We start from the raw sequence: 20,600 nt of genomic DNA, 5'->3' as shown, positions 1-20,600 counted from the left end.
CCTGGCCTCAGCCTTCCGAGTAGCTGGGATTACAGGCGTTAGCCACTGCGCCTGGCACAAAGGTTTTGATTTCAATAGCATAAGGGTTCTGTGGCCACAACACGAATACCTGAAAATCTCTGATGTGGCTCAACCCACCATCTGACAGCTTAGGAAGCCAAGCTCTGAGGCAGAGCTGCCGGCTCAGGTCAGTGGAGGATCCCTGTGCTCAGGGTTTGTGGCCTCCCATGGGCTCACTAAAGGGGCAATGCCAGCCCTGTGGGAGATCCCCGGTGCAGCAGGAGCTCCTACAGAGGCATGCCCACCTGGAAACGTCTTCCCACGTCTTCTTCAGCCGGTGGATGGAGTTGCTCTGCAGGGCAGAGAGGATGGCATACAGTGACGAGAAGTTCTTGAGGATCCGGCACTCCTGGGGCGGGAAGAGCGGGAGGCGTGAGGTGGGGCTGGGGCTCCCAGCTTGCCTGGCCTCAGTCCCCCTTAGCCTCCCCTTCCCTCCTAATGAGACAGACGCTCAGGGAGTCCCCAGAGGGCACACCTGCGACCCAGGGGTGACAGGAGAATTTTAACCTAAAGAAACAGGAGGACGTGAGCATCCAGGCAGTGGGCTGGGAGTGTCAAGGAAAGTGTGCCCCTGGGAAAAGTGGACTGGGGCCTGTACAGGGGCTTGGACTGCAGACCACAACCCGAGAACAGATGAAGGCAAAGAGGGGGCCCAGGCCCCTCCTGTGGCGTACCCTGGCCACCTCGATCCAGTGCTCCACCACCCTGGCCCGGTCTGGGGCTTTTGTGCTTCGGTCCCCGAGGCAGGTGGTGATGACGCAGTTGGCCACGCTGTTGAACTGGGTGACAGTGGCGCGGATGGTGGGTGCCAGGTGCTCCTTGCCCTTCTTGTCCCGCTGCGACCAGATAGAGCCCAGGCAGTGGTAGGGCACCACCTTCTTGAACAGCTCCTGGGGAGGAGGGGAAGTGTCACCTGGCCCTGCCCCAGCAGTCTGGGCTGGCGCTGGGGAAGCTGAGGATGTAGCTTGAGCCTTGGGGGGGGGGGGGGGTCTCTGGATTTTATCCCATGTCCATGCAGGGTGCCTAGCACACAAGTGACCCAGGACAAAATGCTGGTGGGAACAACAGGAGCACTGCCTCGCGCATCCTCGCCAAGCCCCAGTGCCGGCAGGCGGCTCGCACCTGCATGGACCAAAGGGCACTGCTTGCCCACCCCCCAACCCCCGCCATCCCCCTGGCACGCCTCAGTCTGCTCCCCATCCAGACGCACATCTGCTGTGGGCGCTACAACGAGGGACTTTGTCCAGTCTCTGCCATGGGCTCCAGGACACACCAAATGCCTAATAAGTGCTGAGGCTGGTGCGCCTCCTAAACAGATGGGGGTGACCCATGGGTGCGCCCTGGTGAGCACCCTCCACTCCCACAGGCCAGGCCTGCTGAGCTTCCCGTCTGTTCCATCTGGAATTTGAACAGTCACTCTGGAGGACAGGGGTGACCCCATCTCTACCGTCTGGAGGGAAACTGGCCCTGGTTACTTGGTGTGTAATGGTAGAGCTGGGATTTGACCAGAACATCAGCTCTGGACCAGCAGATGCCAGAAGGCAGGCCCACCCCTGCCCTGCCAAGCTGAGCCGCTCACCGCATCCATCAGTGTAAACTGCTCTGCTACCAAGTCGGGAGGGAACACCAAGAGGTGAGGCTTCTCCTCACTCAGCCCGTTTTCTGCAACCACAGGTGAAGGCCAGGAAGGCTCTAATGATGGCACTGGCACTGGAGCTGGCTCCAGCTCTAGAGTTTGGGAGGGAGCTGGATCCTGTTCTGGAGGTGGTACTGGAGCTGGCTCTAGTTCTGGAGCTGGCGCTGGAGCTGGTTCTAGTTCCACAGCTGGCTCTGGAGCCTGCTGGAGCTTCGGAGCTGGCGGTGGAGCAACCTCTAGCTCTGAACCTGAAGCTGGTGTTGGAGCTGGGGCTGGCACTGGCAGTGGGCTGGGTGCTCGAGCTGGTGTTAGAGCTAGCTCTAGCTCTGGAGTTGGTTTTACAGCTGGCACTGGTGACAGAGCTGTAAAAGGAAAAAAGTTCAAAAACATGCCAGCCCTTCCTGTGCCTTTTCTTTTCTTTTTTTTTTTTTTTTTTGAGACGGAGTCTTGCTCTGTCGCCCGGGCTGGAGTGCAGTGGCCGGATCTCAGCTCACTGCAAGCTCCGCCTCCCGGGTTTATGCCATTCTCCTGCCTCAGCCTCCGGAGTAGCTGGGACTACAGGCGCCCACCACCTCGCCCGGCTAGGTTTTTGTATTTTTAGTAGAGACAAGGTTTCACCATGTTAGCCAGGATGGTCTCGATCTCCTGACCTCGTGATCCGCCCATCTCGGCCTCCCAAAGTGCTGGGATTACAGGCTTGAGCCACCGCGCTCGGCCTTCCTGTGCCTTTTCAAAGAACAGCCCCGGCTTCCAGAGCAGCTGCTCCCCTCGAACCCACAAAACCTACACCAGGCTGCCCTCCCACCTGTGGTCCCTGCCTGTGTGGTCTGAGTCACATCTATGCCCCTGGCCCAGCACCAGACCCTGGAGCCGCCTCCTCGTGTGGCCCAGCACTGACCCCTCCTCATTCAACCTCTGGCACCCACCCCAGTCCTCCTCACCCTCAGGCTCTGCCTCAATGGGTTCCGAGTGCTCCAGCTGGGCCAGGAGAAGGTGGGCACGGCGCTCCAGGTCTGAGCCTGGCATGTTGAGTTGCACGTAGGCCACCAGCTGCTTGAGGCAGGGAAAGTCCGGGGGTTGACAGAAATCCTCCGAGTACTGGTCCAGCCAGGTGCCCAGGATGGAGGAGATGGCACTGGGGACAGGTGGGTGGGCATCGGAGTCAGAGGCCCGGGCTCCCCTTCCCCATGGCCCTCCCATAGCTCCCCTGAGCTAGGCTGGGGTCCTGTGCTGGCCCCTGTCCATCCGGAGGCCATCCGCCCCAGCCCAAGCCTCAGCCCCCGTGGCTGTCCAAAGAACCAAGGAGCCCCCTGGACATGGGGACCACCTCTCCCCTCGTCCAGGGAAGCCCCGCCCATGCCTCTGCACGTCTCCCGGCCCCTCTCCTCGCTGGACCATAAACTCCACGAGGGATCTGTCCTCCTGCCTGGCATCCGCAGGTCCCTGGCGCCTCCTCAACTTGTAGCTTGGTGCTGGTGAGCTGCCTTCTCTCTGAGAGCTGTGTGGGTCTCATCTCCCCACTGATCCCCTTCTCCTAAAGAGTGGGGTGCAGCCTGCCCCCTAAGCACTCATTATTGAGGGGCGAGGTGATGTGAGAGCAGAGGCTCATCCCACCTCCTGCCCTGGGCCCCTAGATCAGGGCACACTGAGCCACACCCAGCTGGGATGAAGCTATGGTGGGATGGGTTCCCCCCGGCGGCTGCTCTGAGCCCTGGCCACCCCAGGACCCCTCCACAGCTCTTGCTCTTATTTCCTCCTGCAGGCAAAGCCCCCAGACCCCAGCCCTCCAGCAGGAACCGCAAGAGGTGTGGGAGCCACGGTTCTGCGCAGCCGGCGCCAGCCCCAGCCCCATGTACTCTCCCACTGTTTGCAGGAGACAGGGTCCCTTCCTCTTGGCTCAAAGCTCACTCACTTTTTAAGTTGGTCCTGGGGTCCGCCATCCTCGTCGGAATAGGGAAGGACGCAGCCGTATCTAGAGGAGGCCGTGAGGGCGTCACATCTACCGTACCTGCTTACGACGTCTTGTGTTACTGACTCTCCGACTAGAACGGAGGCCCAGGAGGGCAGGGTTTTTTTTTTTTTTTTTGCTTTTTTTCATCAAATTATATTAAACGCCTAGAAAAGGGCCAGCACACAGTAGGTGCTTCATATACATTTGTTCAATGAATGAGCCCCAACCAGCTGAGCGCCCCTTGGACCCCCTCCACCAGCTCCCGGGTACAATCTGGAATGTCCTTGACAAGTGGGAAAACTGCTTTGTCCAAGGCCACATAGAAGTGAGGCTTGGGGCAGAGAGCTTCCCCATGGGGGACAGGAAAGTCATAAATATGAGCACCGCAGCCCATTCCCTAGGGCCAGGTGGTGGGGGAGCACTTTCCACCCCTCATCCCGCCCAGGCCTGACAATAACCCCATGAGGTCCTCTTAGCACCCAGTTTTTCTTTCGTACGAGAAAAGCGAGGCTCAGAGAAGTGAACCAGCATTGTCAAGACCCACAGCCAGGCGGGGGTGAGGGGCCCTGTGCACCCGATGCTGTGAAGGGTGCGTGCTCACCTTTTAAACAGCAGGTCCAGGACCTGTTGGGTGGTGGTGAAGGCTCTGTAGGTACACAGGAAGATGGTGACGTAGGAGAGGTCGCTGCCCTGGAAGGCGGGCACCAGGTGCTCCACCAGCTTCTCCAGCGTGCCAGCCTTCACGGTCCGCACCTTGCAAGTCTCATAAAGGTTCAGGGCCGACTCATTCTCATACTGGGGTGGGACAGAGGAAGGACAGTCAGTGGCAGCACATGAATCTCCTGGAGCTCAGATGGAACCCCGAGCCCTCAGTGGCTTGTGGCAAGAGGCAGGACTGAATGTCTCTAGCAGAAAAAGGTTATCAGCTTTAAAAGTAGAATTTCAGGCCAGGTGTGGTGGCTCACACCAGTAATTCCAGCACTTTGAGAGGCCAAGGTGGGAGCATCGCTTGAAGCCAGGAGTTCGAGACCAGCCTGGGCAACAAAGTGAAATCCCATCTCTACAAAAAATTGTTTACAAAACTTAAAAATTAGCCAGGGCCAGGCATGGTGGCTTACACCTGTCGTCCCAGCATTTTGGGAGGCTGAGGTGGGCAAATCACTTGAGTCCAGGAGTTTGAGACCAGCCTGGGCAACAAGGCAAAACTCCATCTCTACAAAAAATACAAAATTAGCCAGGTGTGGTGGCGCATGCCTGTAGTCCCAGCTACCTGGGGAGCTGAGGGGGGAGGATCGCTTGAGCCCAGGAGGTCAAGGCTGCTGTGAGCTATGATCATACCACTGCCTGGGTGACAGAGTGAGACCCTGTCTCTAAAAGAGTGAAAAAAATTTAAAGGAGAATTTGAGGTGCAGGAATGATTTAAATATTAACACCTTCAGGTCAGTCAGTTGTTAACTGAGTAATGGTAGCTGCCCTGTGGGAAGAGCGTCACCTAAGAGTTCTAACAAAACATCCCCATTCTAGGCCTGGCGCAGTGGCTCACGCCTGTAATCCCAGCACTTTGGGAGACCGAGGCGGGCAGATCACGAGGGCGGGAGATCAAGACCACCCTGGCTAACACGGTGAAACCCCGTCTCTACTAAAAATACAAAAAATTAGCCGGGCGAGGTGGCGGGCGCCTGTAGTCCCAGCTACTTGGGAGGCTGAGGCGGGAGAATGGCGTGAACCTGGGAGGAGGAGCTTGCAGTGAGCTGAGATCGCGCCACTGCACTCCAGCCTGGGCGACAGAATGAGATTCTATCTCAACAACAACAACAAAAGGTATCCCCATTCTAGAGATGAGGAAACAGAGGCTTACCCAGGAGCTGGGAAGGACTGGTCCGTTAGGACACACAGCATCTTCCTTGTGGCACTGATTCGTTTTGCTTTGAGACAGTCACCCAGGCTAGAGCACAGTGGCGTGATCTCAGCTCACTGCAACCTCAGCCTCCTGGGCTCAAGCAATTCTCATGTCTCAGTCTCCCAAGTAGCTGGGATTATAGGCGCACACCACCATGCCTGGCTAATTTTTGTATTTTTAGTAGAGATGGGGGTTTCACCATGGTGGGCCAGGCTGGTCTCGAACTCCTGACCTTAGGTGATCCTCCTGCCTCGGCCTCCCAAAATGCTGAGATTACAGGCATGAGCCACTGCGCCTGGCTCCTGCAGCACTGTCGAAGTGGCCCCACCGCCATGAGGAGCTGAACGGCGGCAGTGGCCCCAGCCTCCCTTCTAGAATATTACGCAGCTGAGTCAGGCACTGGCTCTCAACCTGGAGGAACCCCAGGGATGTGTTCTGGGAGACGGCAATTTGCAGAGACCTAACAGCCTGAAACCCTGTTCTTCTTGGGTGAAGACAGTCCTACTACTCCAGACGGTGTGCACGTCTGGGAGGAGGCATGGAGGATGGCGAGGCTGATGGCTGCACACCTGGAAAAGGGAGGTCAAACATGAAAACTTGCTGCAGAAAACCTGATCAAGCCTGGGCTGGACAGTGGGGGTCGGGAAGGGAGTGAGGGCCGTTTCCTTTGGGATCAGAACTGTGGGGCCCTCAAGGAGCAAAGCCCTGGGAGGGATCCCCAGCTGCGCCTCCTAGTGGAGACCCAGAGCGCACTCACCCCGAGCCAGCGCTGGCCCTTGTTGGCTCCGTGGTGCAGCTGCACCTTGCGCAGGGAGATGGAGTAGATGACTCCGTTGATCAGCTCCTCACCGATCTCCTGCGTGGAGCTCTGTGAAGAGAACGCCCAGCAGCCGGGCGTGGGGACGTCAGGGGCCTGCCTGGACACTGTGCAGGGGATGGACCTGTGCAACCTGTTCCCCAGACAGGGCACAGACTGGTGGCTGCACAGACCTATAGCCCGGGGTGGAATGAGATCACAGCTCGAGGGCCTGGGTTTAACAACGGCACAGAGGGCCACTGTCCTGGCATTCCACTTCCCCAACCTGGCTAGCCATGACCTGGGACATGGTCATGATGGGTTCACCAGGCTTCCGATCCCCTAGTAACTGGCTCCTGTTCCTGCCCAGGATGGACCCACCCTCAAGTCAGCCCTCTCCACAGTGGGGACTGTTATTTAGCCATTTCACAGATGGGTAAATAGAGGCTGAGAGAGGAACAACTGGTCCAAGGTCACGCTGCCTCAGGTAAGCGGTGAGGCAGGGATCCCAGGGCTCTGACACGGCTGACTGCATCCAGGCGGCTATGCCCCAAGAGAAGGTCCCCCCCACCTCCCCAGGGCCAGAGGCCCATGGGCGTCCTCACATTCACCCCTCCTTCTGCCCAGCCTGGCGGGCCCTGGCTGACCCAGCAGGAGTGGGCAGCTCCTCCAGGGCCAGCTCTGAGGTGCCGGCAGCCCGGATCTGGGCAGGTGTGGGGCACCCCCGACGGCCACATCCCAGCCACTTCCTTCCCCTCTGCTCATTCATGCCCTCGTGCCTGCTTGGGCAATGGGATTTCCCAGTTCCCTGACCGTCATCACGTGAGGGGACGGGCGTGAGAGGTGACGGTGCCAGTATCCAGGCAGATGCTGGGGTTCCACAGAGCCCTAAACCACAGGCCTGGGCTGGAACAGGAAGGGGGCATCTGGCTCGAGGCAGTAAGGAAAGGCCCTTGTCTTAGGAGACAGACTCCCCGCACCTGGCAGGCTGGCCTAGGTCACTTAGCCACCATTACCCCCTGCCTCACAGCCCCCTCTGCCACTTGCTCTGTCCAGGGATGGAATGAGCTTGCAGCAGGTAGAGGAGCCGGGGTCGGGGGTGGGGTAAGGACACCAACCTCAGAGGTTAGGAAGGAGGGGGAAGTACTGGCCTGGCCCAGGGTCATTAACCGCACAGTCAATGCCCCAACCCAGGTGGGAGTGGAGCTCAGCGAAGGCCTGGTGGACAGTGCTGACTCGGGCCCTTCCCTCAACCCCGGCAGGAGTCAGGCAGACTGTCCAGCATGCTGTGGACGGGACCCCGGCCTCCTGCCTCCTGTGCACCCTCGGAGGCCCGGCCCTGGGAGGCCCAGGAGCCATCCTGGAAGTCCACTTCCTCTGACCCGAGGTCGCCCTCCCACTCTGGGCTTTATACAACAGGAAAGCTGTGGGCACCACGCTGGGCTCCTGACCGCCACCGCCTCTGGACAGAGAGCCAGCCCCATTTCTTGGAAGTTAGCAGGGAACCCACAGGCACACTCACACCCACGGCCCACAAACAGTCCCGCCAGGGGAGGTCCGGCCCTTCCACTGACAGGAAAACAGAGACATACGCTCACCCCCTTTCTTGACTCACACGTCTGTCCCCTGCCCAGAAAATCGTTCCTTTGAAAAGAAAAGCATTAGAGATTACAGTGACCAGGGCCCCCAACCACCCTGGCCTCCTCAGGGGTCCCAGACTGCCTCCTGTGAAGGCTGTTGGCTCAGCTGGGAGTCTCTCTCTCCCCCAGAGATTTTAGCCACATCTGGACCAGCCGGAAGGCAGACAGTATCCTGAGTGCCCAAGTCACCGGCAGTGGCTCTGAGGTCTCGTGCAGGACAAGCCCGCCACAGGGGACTAAACATTAACCCCGGGGGAGCCCGGCACAGCACCCAGGTCCTGGCTGAGCACCATCAGTGCCTGCCGGACAGAGGTGTCCCCAGGCAGACCAGTCCCCAGGAGGGGCTGAAGTCAGGTGGCCTCAGCCATCCCTGAGCAGGTCTAGATAGTGGCTCCTCCATGAGCTGGCGGGCCAGCAGCTGGCCCAGCCCTGCCTGGTGTCATATGATCCCTGCACCCTTCCCCCACCCCCCGGGGGCCCTCTTCTGCCGGCCGGGTGGTGGGGAGGGATGCAGGCCCGATGCTGAGAGCCACACACGCTTGGGATGAGGGAGTTGCCACCCTCTCACATGGTCGGGGAGACGTTCTAGCCCTCGCGGAGCTAGGTCTGTCTTCTCTGGTCCCTTCCCGTCACAGCAGCAGCGGGCATGGAACCGACCATAGAGCTACGTGGAGCACAGGGGCCGTTTAAACCACCTGCTCAGATGGTGGAGGTGCAGGCTCCAGAGCAAGCTGCCCTGGGGTCTGGGAACAAAGTGGCAGAGTAGGGCCTCTACCCCTTGGGCTAAGCCCCCCTCACAGGACAGAGAAAGCAAGCCAACAGCCCTGGCGGCTGCCCCGGGACCCTCTGGAGCAAGAAAGGTAGGGTTCCGACACCCACAGGCCACCTTAGGTCACTCTGTTAGCGGACACCCCATCTGGGGAGCGCTTGGGCCCCAGGGCACTCTGGCAGGGCTGGGAGCTCAGAGGCGGAGGAGCAGAAGCAGCCTAGTGAACAGCTGATGCAGACAAAATGCTTCTCCCCGAGGGCAGGCGCCCAGGCAGCCGCTATGAGCTGACTGCTAGGAGAAAAGAACACCACATGCTTGGCTGTGTACTCAGGGGACACTCCTGTCCCACCCCCAGCAGATGTGATGTCCCCGGGCTCTGGGACCCAGTCAGCAGCTGTGCCCGTAAACACACTGCCCGGTCTTCTAACATTTGGGTCAGTGCAGTGAGGGTGGCATGGGGTCCCTGGTGAGCAGGGGCCCCCACACCCCAGTGTCCCCAGGGACACAGCCCAGAGCCCTGAAGATGAGGAGGGGAAACAGGGCCTGGTGGCGTCTGGTTGAGCGTGTCACCTGATCAGCCTTCTCAGAGTGACAGGCCAGCAGGATGCCATGTCCCTGGCTGACAGAGGGAGGAAGCCACAGGCCAAACCCAGATTCCCTCTGGGTAGAATAGTGAGGGTCTTGAGGAGCCCCACGGGGCCTGCCATAGTCCTGCCATCTCCCCGCCCAGGCCAATGGCACCTCCTCCCAGCATGAGCCCTCTGGTGACTGGCACTGGGACCTGACAGCGGCATGGTACCGGATGACACCTGATACCACATCCTCCACGGGGCCGGCGATGGACGCTGGGCGGTAAAAACCTGAGGGAAACTTGTCTGAGGCCTGCCTAAGGCTTGGGGACCTAGCTGAGGGGCACTGTAAAGAGAGGCTGAGTCACCCTGAAACCCAGTGGGTGGGAGCAGCTTTCTGACTTGAGCTTTTCGCTCCCATACAGAAGCCAAACGTGAAACGCATCAGACAAGGCTGCTCACTCTCTACAGAGCCCAGACTCCCGGGACAGTGAGGGGCCCATGCTGCTGTGCACCCTCTCCGTCCTACAGAGGTGGGGACCCAGGCCCGAGGAGGGGAGCCGGTGGGGCGTGTGCTGGCTGAGGTGAGAGCCCAGGACTTCTCAAGTCATGAGCTCAGACCACGAGCCCCACCAAGGGAGGTGGAATGCAAGGACAGTGTGTCCGTGACCCTCCTGCCCTCGGGCCTGCCCTCCAGCTCCGGGTGGGTGGACCCAACCCTGATCCCCAGGGCATGGACAAGGCCCCAGGATGACAGGAGGCCAGCCCTGGGTGTTGGTGGGCCACATTCCTTCCTGATCCTGGGCATGGCAACCCACAGAGGTGGTCTCAGACCGGGACGACACGAGGTGCCTGCCCACCAGGATGCTCCCTGGCCTCGGAAAGTGGAGGCTGGGAACCAGCCTGTGCTGAGCCCCACAAAGGCCGGCCCATCTCTCCAGAAACCCTCCCTGCCGGTCTGTGCCGTGCTACTCACTGACGGGAAAATCGTGCCTCAAGCAGGAGAAGGGAGACCCAGACCTCCAGGTCAGTCACAAGCCTCGGGCATCCAGGGTCCCTGTCCACACTCAGCCCCTGACAGTCAGGCGAACACAGGGCCAGGCCCAGGAGGGGCATGGCTGGTGGCAGCTGAGGAGGAAGGTGGGCTGGTCCCAAGGGGATGCAGGGCAGGGCCAGCTGAAGGTCCAGCCCCAACTTTAACCAGTCACAGTGCCCAGCACGTGCAGGCACTTCCTGGGTGCAAGGCCCTTTGGACACCCATCATGTTTAACCCTCCTAACGCCCTGCCTGATGGATAAGGAAACAGCCCGGCAGGAACTCGCCCAGATCGGGAGCCAGGAAGTGGCAGCCAGAACGTGGATTTGAACCCTGGCCTGTTGGGACCCACCCAGGCCTGGCGCTGCCTCTGCCACAGTCTCAAGCTTGGAGCAGAGTCCAACTCCTTGTGGCACAGATGTGGAGGAGGGGCCAGAGACAGGAGGGATTTCCTCAGGTCACACAGCAAGTTCGCAGGGGAGTGTGGCAGGGCCAGCTTTCCAGCACCTGCATCTCCAAGAGGTTTGTGGACGTGCCCTGGGCAAAAGGCCTGCAAGACACCAGGCTAGGGAAGTGCCATGCTGAAGGTGCCAGGTGATGCACCCCAGGAGCCCAGGGCACTTGGAAGGCTCAGGCCACTCCCCTGGCACCTAATCAGAAAACCTCATTGTGGCAGCTGCCACCTATCCACTGTGCCAAGTGCTGTGCTGGCTACTCCTCAGACCTCCTGTTTCACTCGAGGGAGCTCGCCCTAAGAGGAGGCCTGGCATCACGTCCATTTCATAGATGAGGAAACTGAGACTCAGGAGCACGTCTACAGCTGCCAGGGGACTGAGCTGGCATCCCAGCATAGTTCTCTTCTCTCCAGAGCCCAGGCTCCCTGCCTCTCGGTTGAGATGGATAAAAGTCTCCAGAAATGACTACAGGGGAGGCTCCCAAAGCACGCAAGCTTCCCCACGGAGGAAGACGCCAAAACCCTCCAACGCAGGTGTCCTGCCCTGCCCGCCAAGCCACCGTTGGGCTGTCATCCCCCTGCCTCCCCAGCCCGTGGGCAGGCAATGTGTGCAGAACTGGAAGAACTGGGTCTGCTCAAAGCTCAGTTTGTCCTGCATGAGGCTGCAGGCTTCAGTGTCTGCCCCTCGACAATCAAATGGGGACCATTGCTCTGCTGGTGCTGCATATCTGTGAACACAGCGATTCTGGGCCTGCAAGGCTGGAAGTCCAACCCTGGAACTGGGTGGCCACAGCAGGGTGGTACCATGCCATGGGAGTCACCTGGGTGGCCAACCGGCAGCCCCTGGAAACCAGTCCTTGACTGCCTGGGCGCAGCTTCCTGAAACCGTTCCACTGGCTCCTTCCGAGCCTGCCTGCAGAGGGCCAGTGACAAATCTCCCCGCTCTTTTTCTCACCGGCAACGCAGACAGGGCCTGCCAATGCCCAACTTCCAGGTTAAGAATCAGACCCCAGCCCTGCCAACAAGCAGCTGAATATCTCCCAGGGCCATTCCTGAGCTTCCTGGGAAACAGGCCAGCATGCCTGAGCATCCCCCACCTGGAGAAGAAACAAAGACCCAGGACCAGCCAGGCTGGTTGCCCTCTTCTCCTGGGGGACCCTCCCGAGGAGCAGAGCAAGAGGGGAACCTGAGGGTCCTGGGGGCTGCCCCTTCGGAGTCACCTAGAAAGCTCTCCTGGAAGACCACAGTCTGCACACACGCACGCAGGGACACACAGCTACACAGGGACAGGCTCCTTGCCTCAGGTCTTCAGTGTCAAAGTGCTCATGAGCCCTGGTGATTAAACCAAAGACCTGCACACAGTGTGATCAAGAGATCAAACAGTGGGAAGACGTGGGAGGCTGAAGGGCGATGCTCCCTGTAAATACAGAGAGGCCCTCTCCACTCCAGCCCACCTACAACTGCCCTCAGGCCTTGGGTCAGAATCCTGCCCCTGCCACTGACCAGCTTGGTCACTCTGCACAATCTAATTAGCCTCTGTTGCCTCAGTGACTTTATCCGTCAAATGGGCTCTTACCAGTCTTGACCCCAAAAGGAGTTGATGCAAATTACTTAGCTCAGAACCTCCCCAAAACCTGCTGGCTCCTATTAGCTGTCATTTTAAACCTGCAGGGTCCAGTTCTGGGCTTGCTTCCTCCGGGTAGCTCTCCCCAGCGTCCTGTGGCCCAAAGCACTTTTGCCTTCCTCTGAGCCATAAGCTTCCCTACTGCTCGGGGCATCTGGGCTGCCTGGGCGTTCTCCGATTCCTGACAGCTCCTGCACACAGTGGGTGCCACAGAGAACATAGCCCATGCTCAAATCCCGGCTGCCGCCCTTGGCTGCACGGGGGTTTAGGTCAGAGACTTCCCTTCTCTGACCCCCTAGCTTCCTAGAAGGTGGTGTTGGTACCTACTCTGTAGGGTTGGTCTAAGGCAGATGAAGTGAGGGGGTCGCCCACAACCTGCACTTTTTGCCAGGCCAAAGCAACAGCCTGTCCAGAGATGGTGGCACCAACCAGGTCACCTCCAGAAAGCAAGAACTGTGCAGGCCAAGCTGGGTCGGTGGTGGCTTGGCTTAGAATAGAGGAGATAAGCGGAAGCCCAGATGTGAGGACATCTGGCAGCCCAGAGGGAAGCACCGGGTGGAAGCTAGGTAGGGAAACGGGTGTGGGGGAAGGCAGAAACTGTCTGGTGGTTTCCAGAGGACAGGGACCAAGTGCGCAGCGTCAGCTCTGGCAGGCGACATAGCCACCAGGAAACCAGCCCCAGGATAGGGGGTGCTGGCAGGAGGGACAGGGACTTCCCCGCCCCCTCCCTTGGGCCCTTGGTAAATGGTCATTGTGTTCAGTTTCCGGCAGTGGCCTCCTCTCCTGCCAGGATCCTGGTTTTCCTGACCCAGCCAGAAGTTTCCCCTTTGATTTTTAAATAGCAGCCACAGGCTGGATCTCAGAGCTGAGGCTGGGCGAGGAGGGCCAGGGCCAGAGAGGGAAGGCAAGACCCCAGGCAGGGGTGGGGCTCAGCTCTGCCCCTCCCTTGGTTCCTCAAGGACGGAGAGAGCGAACCTGCATGGCCCATGTGAGCGCTCCGCCAGACCCTCCCAGCACACAAAGGCCGAGCTGCTGCCAGAGGTAATGAAAGCCAGATGAGTGCTGGGCTGCTGTCAGCCTCCCACTCCCACCCCTACCCTCCCAGGGGTCCCTCTCCAGCCGCCAATGAGGACCAGAGCGCTGGGTAGATGAGGGTTGAGGGAACACGTCTGGTCCGGCCATCTGCCAAGCTCAGGAGGAAAGGGTCTCTCAGGCGTGGGGTGTTCCCCCACCAAGAGCTCTTCCCAACACCAGGCGGAGAAACAAGTCTCATCCAGGCCCTGTCTAGGTACCAGGACACCAAGAGGAATGAGACTCAGGCTAACAATCACCAGCAATCACAACACGCCAGTCTAAAGCCACGAAGGGACTGGAGATGCACCAAGGCGACACGATGCAGCAGGGGGATTCAGGAGATTGACTGTGAAGGCTGCAGCCCGGCCAGAGCTCTGATGGGCCCTGAGCCCCTGATCCAGGGATGGCCTCTGTGCAGACCCTGTGCCCAGGCAGAGCAGGGCAAAGGGGGCGTCTCTGGATTCCAGCCCCTCTGCTGTGCAGTCAGGTGGGAGGCAGATGGCACCACCCAGAGACCCAGGGCACACGAGAAACAAGCCCCAGCCCTCACCTGGTCACCCTCCCATTCATCCATCACAGGTACACCACTCCCTTCTCTGAATCCTACCCAGTGCTTACAGATCCAGGGTGCTGGCACTCTTTCCAGTTAAGCAGAAACAAGTCTCGCCTGCTCTGGGCCTGGGCCACCCTCCTCCCCTTACCACCAGGACATCTGGTCCCACGTGTTGGAGGCCTGCTGCTTCGCCTCATCCCCCGACCCTCCCCCCAGACCCGCCCCGCTCTGAGCAGCCCCGATGTCCCTGGTCACCAGATCCACATCTGCCCCAAGTAGGGTCTGTCTGGAAGGCCCCTATGGTCTCATCACCTCTGAGGATTCTAGGAGTCGGCCCTCGCGACCACTTGTTCCACACCTGCATCGGAAAGGCTACCGACGTGGTGCAGGCCCTGGGTGGGCAACTGGGTGAAATAAGGCACAGGCCACCGATGTAAACAGTGACAATGCCGCAGGAAAAGGTCCACCTGGGTTGCGGGGGCTCGGTGACAGCAGGCCCTGGGACGGTATTGAGGGGAGCAAAATCCCAGCCGTGGTCCCTACTGTTGGACGGGGCGGGGCGGCAGCCCCCTGGCCCACCCTACTGGCTGATTTCTGCAGAAGGCCCCGACCCCCACCTACGGAGGAGGGAGGAGGGAGGCGGCCCGCTGAGATCTCCCGGCCCCGTCCAGGGCTCGCCCCGGCCTGCCCAGCTCTGCCGTGGGTGGGCAGGCTCCGACGCATCCCCCACCCGACCGCCCCAGCTCACCCACCTCCGGGCGCGGCAGGTCGGGGTCGAGCTGCGTGAAGCTGTGCAGCACCACCGGGCAGCTGTCGGGGACGCCCACCTCCAGGCGCACGGCGTCCCACACGCTGCGGCTCCGCCGGGAGCCCGGAAACAGCGGCTCGGCGCCGCCAGCAGGCCCTGCCGCCTCGGCCCACATGCGCTGCACCATGGAAGGCTCGCGGCGGGGGCCGGGCCGCGGGACCCGGGGCAGCGCGGGCGCGGGGCCGGCCCGGCGCGCGGCGGGGGCGGCGGCGCGGCCCGCGCGGCTGGGCTTTGCCTCGGCTGTGAGCCCGCGGCCCGGCCCCTGATGATGTCAGGCTGGGGGCGGAGCCGGAGGGGTGAAGAGGGCGGGGCCAGGGAGTGGGGGAGCGGAGAGGCCCAGGGACGCGTGCGCGCGCGCGTCCGCGGCCCCGCCCCCGCCGAGGTCAGACCCGGGGCGGGACCGGGAGCCTGGAAGGGCGCGGTCTGAACAAAGAGGGCGGGGCCGGGGAGGTCGAGGGGCGCGCGCTGGCTGGGTCTCCCTAAAGGACCTGCTGTCACGTGTGTCGTGGGGCCTTGGGTACCCCGCTTAGGCACCGTCTGCGTGTCACGCTGCTGCAGTGCGTGTGTTGTGTAGGTCTCAAATCTGTACGTGCTTATGATGTGTGGGGAAGCCGCCCTGGTGTCGGCTACCCCGAATTCCAGCAAAGTCTCTCCCCAGCTCTGTGGCCTTCCACAAGTTGCTTAACCCCTCTGAGTCTCACTGTTTCTTCATCTGGAAAATCTGGGTAGTGAAAATGACTTCCTCAAACAATTGCGGGGAGGATGACATTACGTAGGGGGCATAGAGCACTCAGCACCTGCACCTGACTACAGGTTCATGCCGAGTTTGAAGAGGCTGACCAAGTGTTCAGTGACCACGTCAGTGCAATTGGAAATCCTGAGTGTGGCGCTGTGTGTGCAGTGGGGGAAAGGGTCAGAGAGTGGGGCCCTACCATTTTTGGGGTAAAGCCCCACACTATCCCCTTTCAGCCTTACAGACACCCTCAGAGGAGGGGAAGTCAGGGAGGTGGGGGAGAGCGGGAGGCGCCAAGGTTGGTGCTGAGAGGCAACTGACGAGGAAGGCATCAAGAGTGACAATGCTGGGCAGAGCACATGGCTGCGGGGCCTGTCAGCTGGGGCTACTAGTCGCTTGGACATCCCTGGTCTCAGGGTGGAGTGGGGCTGCTGGGCCTGAAGGGGAAGCAGGGACAGGGAGATCCTCAACTACTCTTTCTGGAAGCCAGTGAGGAAGGAAGACAAGCTGGGGCTTAACAGCAGGGCCACGAGAGTGGATGAATCAATGGGACCCTTCCTCGTGCCTCACCCACCACTGGGCCTGTCCCGGCCTCAGCCCTCAGTCCTCAGGGAGGCCAGCAATCGCTGCCAGCAGCCCTGGCCATGCCAACCTCCCCATTGGTCTGTACCATTGGGCCTCAGTTTCTCCATCTGTAAACTGAGAGGGCGGGACCAGACAGCACATTCCATGAGCACATCTTGCCCCCTTCCCAAGTGCCAATCCTCAGACACCCACGGAAAACGCTTCCACTATGACTGGAGGGAGGCGGCAGGTCATCCTTTCAGAACCAGACCCCCATGTGCACATGACTAGAAGGACCTACTTCACAAAAATTATGGTGGTAAGTTGCAGCTGGGTAGAAGCTATACTGGCCTTCACTTTACTTCCCTGAATTTCTAATTTCTAAAATCAGTATTTTAATAATCAGCTGTATGTGATAAATGCTGTTTTTGATTTTGTTTTTTAGACAGAGTCTCGCTCTGTCACCCAGGCTGGAGTGCAGTGGTGTGATCTCGGATCACTGCAGTCTCCGCCTCTTGGGTTCAAGTGATTCTCCTGCTTCAGCCTCTTGAGGACCTGGGATTACAGGCACCCGCCACCATGCACAGCTAGTTTTGTATTTTTCATACAGACAGGGTTTCGCCATGTTGGCCAGGCTGGTCTTGAACTTCTGGCCTCAAGTGAAGCGCTCTCCTCGGCATCCCAAAGAGCTGGGATTACAGGCATGAGCACCACACCCAGCCTGTTTTTGTTTTTTTTTTAAGAAGCAAGATGGGTAGATCTGATTTGGGATGGAGATCCCTAGAGGCTGTTTAGGAAGCCTCCAAGCCCTTTGGCCAGGGAGGGTAATGTAGGTGAGGCACATTTAGAGGCAGGAGGTCCCCACAGGGCCACAAACAGGTGACCTAGACACTGCCCTCTGGCTCTAAGCTCCTCCTCCCATCCCTTTCTCCTGGGGCCAAGCTCCCAGTGCCTCCAGAAACTGAAAGTCCAGAAGCTGCCTTCGCTGAGTGATGGGCCTGGGAACAAGCGCCTACCCGTTTTATAGCCCAGAAGGACAAGTGACTCATGAGGACACAGAAGAGTCACCACTATTCTGGCCTTGGTGCTGGGGCGAGGGGTGGCCCCAAGGAGGCTGGAGAGGTGAAGAGTAAAGAATTCATCACACTAAACCCTCCAACGCAGCTGGCCTGGCTCCTTCCCATCTGACTATATCATCTACAGGAGCCAGGGTGGAGGAGAGCATTACTTAGCCAGTCCCTCTGGCTGGTGTCTGTTTTTACAAAGTTCCTCTTCCTGCCTTGTTCACCTACCTTTGGGACTCCCCTCCCAACTCCTGGGAAGCCTAATCACTGCTCTGGCTGTACATGAGACACACACACAGACATAGAGACAGAGACACAAAGATACACAGAGATGCACACGCGGAGACACATACATAGAGACAGAGACACAGACACACGGACACACAGAGACACAGAGAGACAGACACACACAGAGACACAGACACACAGAGACAGACAAAGGCGCACACATATAGAGACAGAGACACACAGAGACATAGGGACAGACACACACATACACACAGAGATAGAGACACACAGACAGAGACATACATACTCAGAGACATGGAGACAAAGAGACTGGGCGTGGTGGCTCATGCCTATAACCCAGAGCTTAGGGAGGCAGAGGCAGGATTTCTTGAGCCCAGAAATTGGAGACCAGCCTGGGCAACACAGCAAGACCCCATTCTCCACAAAAAGGGAAAAAACAAGTTTGAGATAGACACAGACACACACACAGATATAGAGACATAGACAGAGATACACACACATAGAGACAGAGACACAGATACCCACACCCCACTAATGAATGTACAGGTAAAGTTCCCTGCACAGGATGTGTTGCCCAATGCCCCCAGATCGGGCAGGCCTGACTGCTCCACACTGTTAGCAACTGGGCTTGGCATTCATGGGACACCTGCTGCATGCAAGACCCTCTTCTGAGGCCTCCTGTGCCTCCTGTGCGCTCTGGGGACACCCTAACCAAGGGCGAGGCCATCCTGGGACAGCACATGTCACCAGTGGAGGAACATAGCACCACTCACAGTGTTCTCCTCAAAACCCAAACCTAAATCAAAGCAGGCCTCTGCATATAACTGCCATTTTTGGGATTACAGGGGACAGAGGAACATGTTCAACACACCACAAGGGTGCAATCCACAAATCCAGGCTGTGGGAACCTCTACAGGACAAACAACCCAGTTTCTTCAACAAATACATTTCAGAGGAAAAAGAAAGGGGAAACTAGATTAGAAGAAGGGTAAGAGACATCTAACAAATGCAATGTGTGGATTTTGGATCATCATGTCAGCAAGACAACTGTTAAAAAAAAAAAACAGCTACAAGACACGTGGATTGTCTGAATACTGCTGCATACTGGGTGACATTAGACATCTTTTTAGGTGTGAGAATGGTGTTGTGGTCACTAGCAGAGTTACATCTTGGGCTATCTGTGGATGGTATCACATGCCTGGGATTCATGTAAACATCTCCAGGGATGGGCAGGGAGTGGGGCAGTAAGAGGTGAACAAGAGTGGCCCTGCACCGATGGTCGTGAAAGCTGGGGGTCTTTATGTAATTTTATCTATTTTTGTGTCTATTTGGAATTATCCATTATAAAAGTTATAAGAAGAAAAATGGCCAGACAGTGGAATCCCAGCACTTTGGGAGGTTGAGTTGGGTGGATCACTTGAGGTCAGGAGTTCGAGACCAGCCTGGCCAATGTGGTGAAACCTCGTCTCTACTAAAAATACAAAAAAATTAGCCTGGCATGGTGACACGTGCCTGTAATCCCAGCTACTCGGGAGGCTGAGGCAGGAGAATCGCTTGAACCTGGGAGGTGGAGCTTGCAGTGAGCCGAGATTGCACCACCGCACTCCAGCCTGGGCGACAGAGCGAGACTCCGTCTCAAAAAAAAAAGAGGAAAAAAGGACACAGCTTGAGACTCGCCCTCTGATACCTCTGAGGCTCCCAGCAGTCCTCCAGAGAGGACTACAAACTTCTGACCCCGGGCAGTGACACCTGGCCAGGCTCACCACTTCCTGTATTACTCTCTGTGTGCTCAGGGGTCACTGATGGCATCTTTACTACAAAAGGGGTTGGGGGCCCTGCTGCGGGGACTGAGGCCGTGGGCAGCTAGAACCCAAGTCCAGATGCCCAGATGGGGCTGTCAGAGGCGGCTGGGGGCAGCCCGGGTCAACTTGGGTGGGTTTGACGCTCAAGGCCAATGATAACCCTGTGCTTGGCTGTTGGAGCCTCTGCTGGGAGGAACTAGGGACTCTGGAGAGCACTAAGCACTGCCCGGAAGTGGGGGTTCTTATGAATCGGCGTCGGTCCCTTCCTCCCTCCTGCTCCAGATCATGCCCCCCACCCCCTACCTAGCCTTCCCAGGTTCCCAACCTCCCCCTGGAACATGCACCTGCCTTTCCTTGGGGGCTACAACCACAAGCCCCTGGAGAGCACAGCTGCACAGACCTTTCAGAAGCCAGGACGCTGCATGCAGGGGAACTTAAAAAGGCAGGCTGTGAACTGACAGATGGCAGCCAGCTCCCGCCCACACATGTGTTTTGTTTGGCTTGCGAAGTGTTTTTAAAATTTTAAGCCAACAGTAAAAGGTCAGGTGATTTCATATAAAAATCCACATTTCCCACTTCTCTTGTAACTCTGGCTGACCTGACCACACCGGGTCTGTGTTCCCGAGTGTCGCCGGAAGCTGACTGCAGCTGCCTCCTGTAGCCAGGGCATGCGTGGGGATCGCTCTGACAACTGTCCCCCACTCCTGCAGTGCCCAGTGCCCGACACCCAGGGGAGTCACTGCCACCCCAGAGGGGCCACCAATTCAACATGTGACAGCCCGAAGTGGAAGGAAGCAGAGGAGGAAGAGACAGAGGGGGACACACAGATGGAAACTGAGCCCAAGAACCAAGAGTGAGCCTGAGGACCACAGCGAGGGACAGTGCGAGAGGGAGGCAGCAGGCAGACGGAGGCGAGGAGAGACTCCCTGGGCATCTTACGTCACTCCTCAGCCCCTGAGCAGCTGTCTCATTTAAGGAAAAGATGTGTTCAGGCTGGATCTCTGTGGTTCCTCTTCTCCCTGCTCCCATACCCAGACACTGTGGCCAGTGGGGTCTTGATCCCACTGCCCTCAGGCAGAAGACCACTGGCTCGGTGTGGTCCTAGCTTCCCCCTCCAGGCTCCCTCTCGGCAGAACTGCTGCAGCTCCTTCTTCAGGCTGCCCCTTCTCTCTGGCTGGTCCTTCCCTCCTTCTACCCGTTCCTTGGCCGGTACATCCTTGGCCAGTACCTGAGAGGCGGATCATAAAAGCTGTCCCTGTGGACCTTCAAGTCGGGACCCAGGCCTGCCTTTAGGCAGGATCCCAGGGAATGGGTTTTGG

At 58.8% G+C, this 20,600-nt stretch overlaps 1 protein-coding gene and 1 long non-coding RNA gene across 8 annotated transcripts in view; one reads left to right on the top strand and one right to left on the bottom strand.

Annotated features, from left to right (window-relative positions):
* RALGDS (ral guanine nucleotide dissociation stimulator) overlaps positions 1-20,600 on the bottom strand; it is a 51,505-nt gene that overhangs the window by 8,465 nt on the left and 22,440 nt on the right. For 3 of the 7 annotated variants that reach the window (XM_010372813.2, XM_030919266.1, XM_010372810.2), the window contains exons 2-8: positions 6,305-6,415; positions 4,249-4,442; positions 3,609-3,704; positions 2,638-2,831; positions 1,640-2,058; positions 735-950; positions 306-409 (exon numbers count right to left, since the gene is read on the bottom strand). In XM_010372813.2, coding sequence (XP_010371115.1) covers positions 306-409; positions 735-950; positions 1,640-2,058; positions 2,638-2,831; positions 3,609-3,704; positions 4,249-4,442; positions 6,305-6,415 — 1,334 coding nt within the window. Of the gene's footprint in view, positions 1-305; positions 410-734; positions 951-1,639; positions 2,059-2,637; positions 2,832-3,608; positions 3,705-4,248; positions 4,443-6,304; positions 6,416-14,813; positions 15,028-20,600 lie in introns of those variants that run through there. The other 4 variants (XM_030919267.1, XM_010372812.2, XM_010372809.2 and 1 more) reach the window with 3 other exon arrangements.
* LOC104669736 lies at positions 1,566-3,547 on the top strand. The gene is made up of 3 exons (XR_749029.2): positions 1,566-1,693; positions 3,040-3,171; positions 3,459-3,547. It is a non-coding gene; the product is annotated as an uncharacterized LOC104669736 (long non-coding RNA).

The sequence above is a fragment of the Rhinopithecus roxellana genome, chromosome 16 (assembly GCF_007565055.1).
Source record: "Rhinopithecus roxellana isolate Shanxi Qingling chromosome 16, ASM756505v1, whole genome shotgun sequence".
In the NCBI taxonomy this organism is placed as follows: domain Eukaryota; kingdom Metazoa; phylum Chordata; class Mammalia; order Primates; family Cercopithecidae; genus Rhinopithecus; species Rhinopithecus roxellana.
Note: the sequence above shows the minus strand (reverse complement) of the source record. Positions and strands in the feature narration are given on the sequence as shown.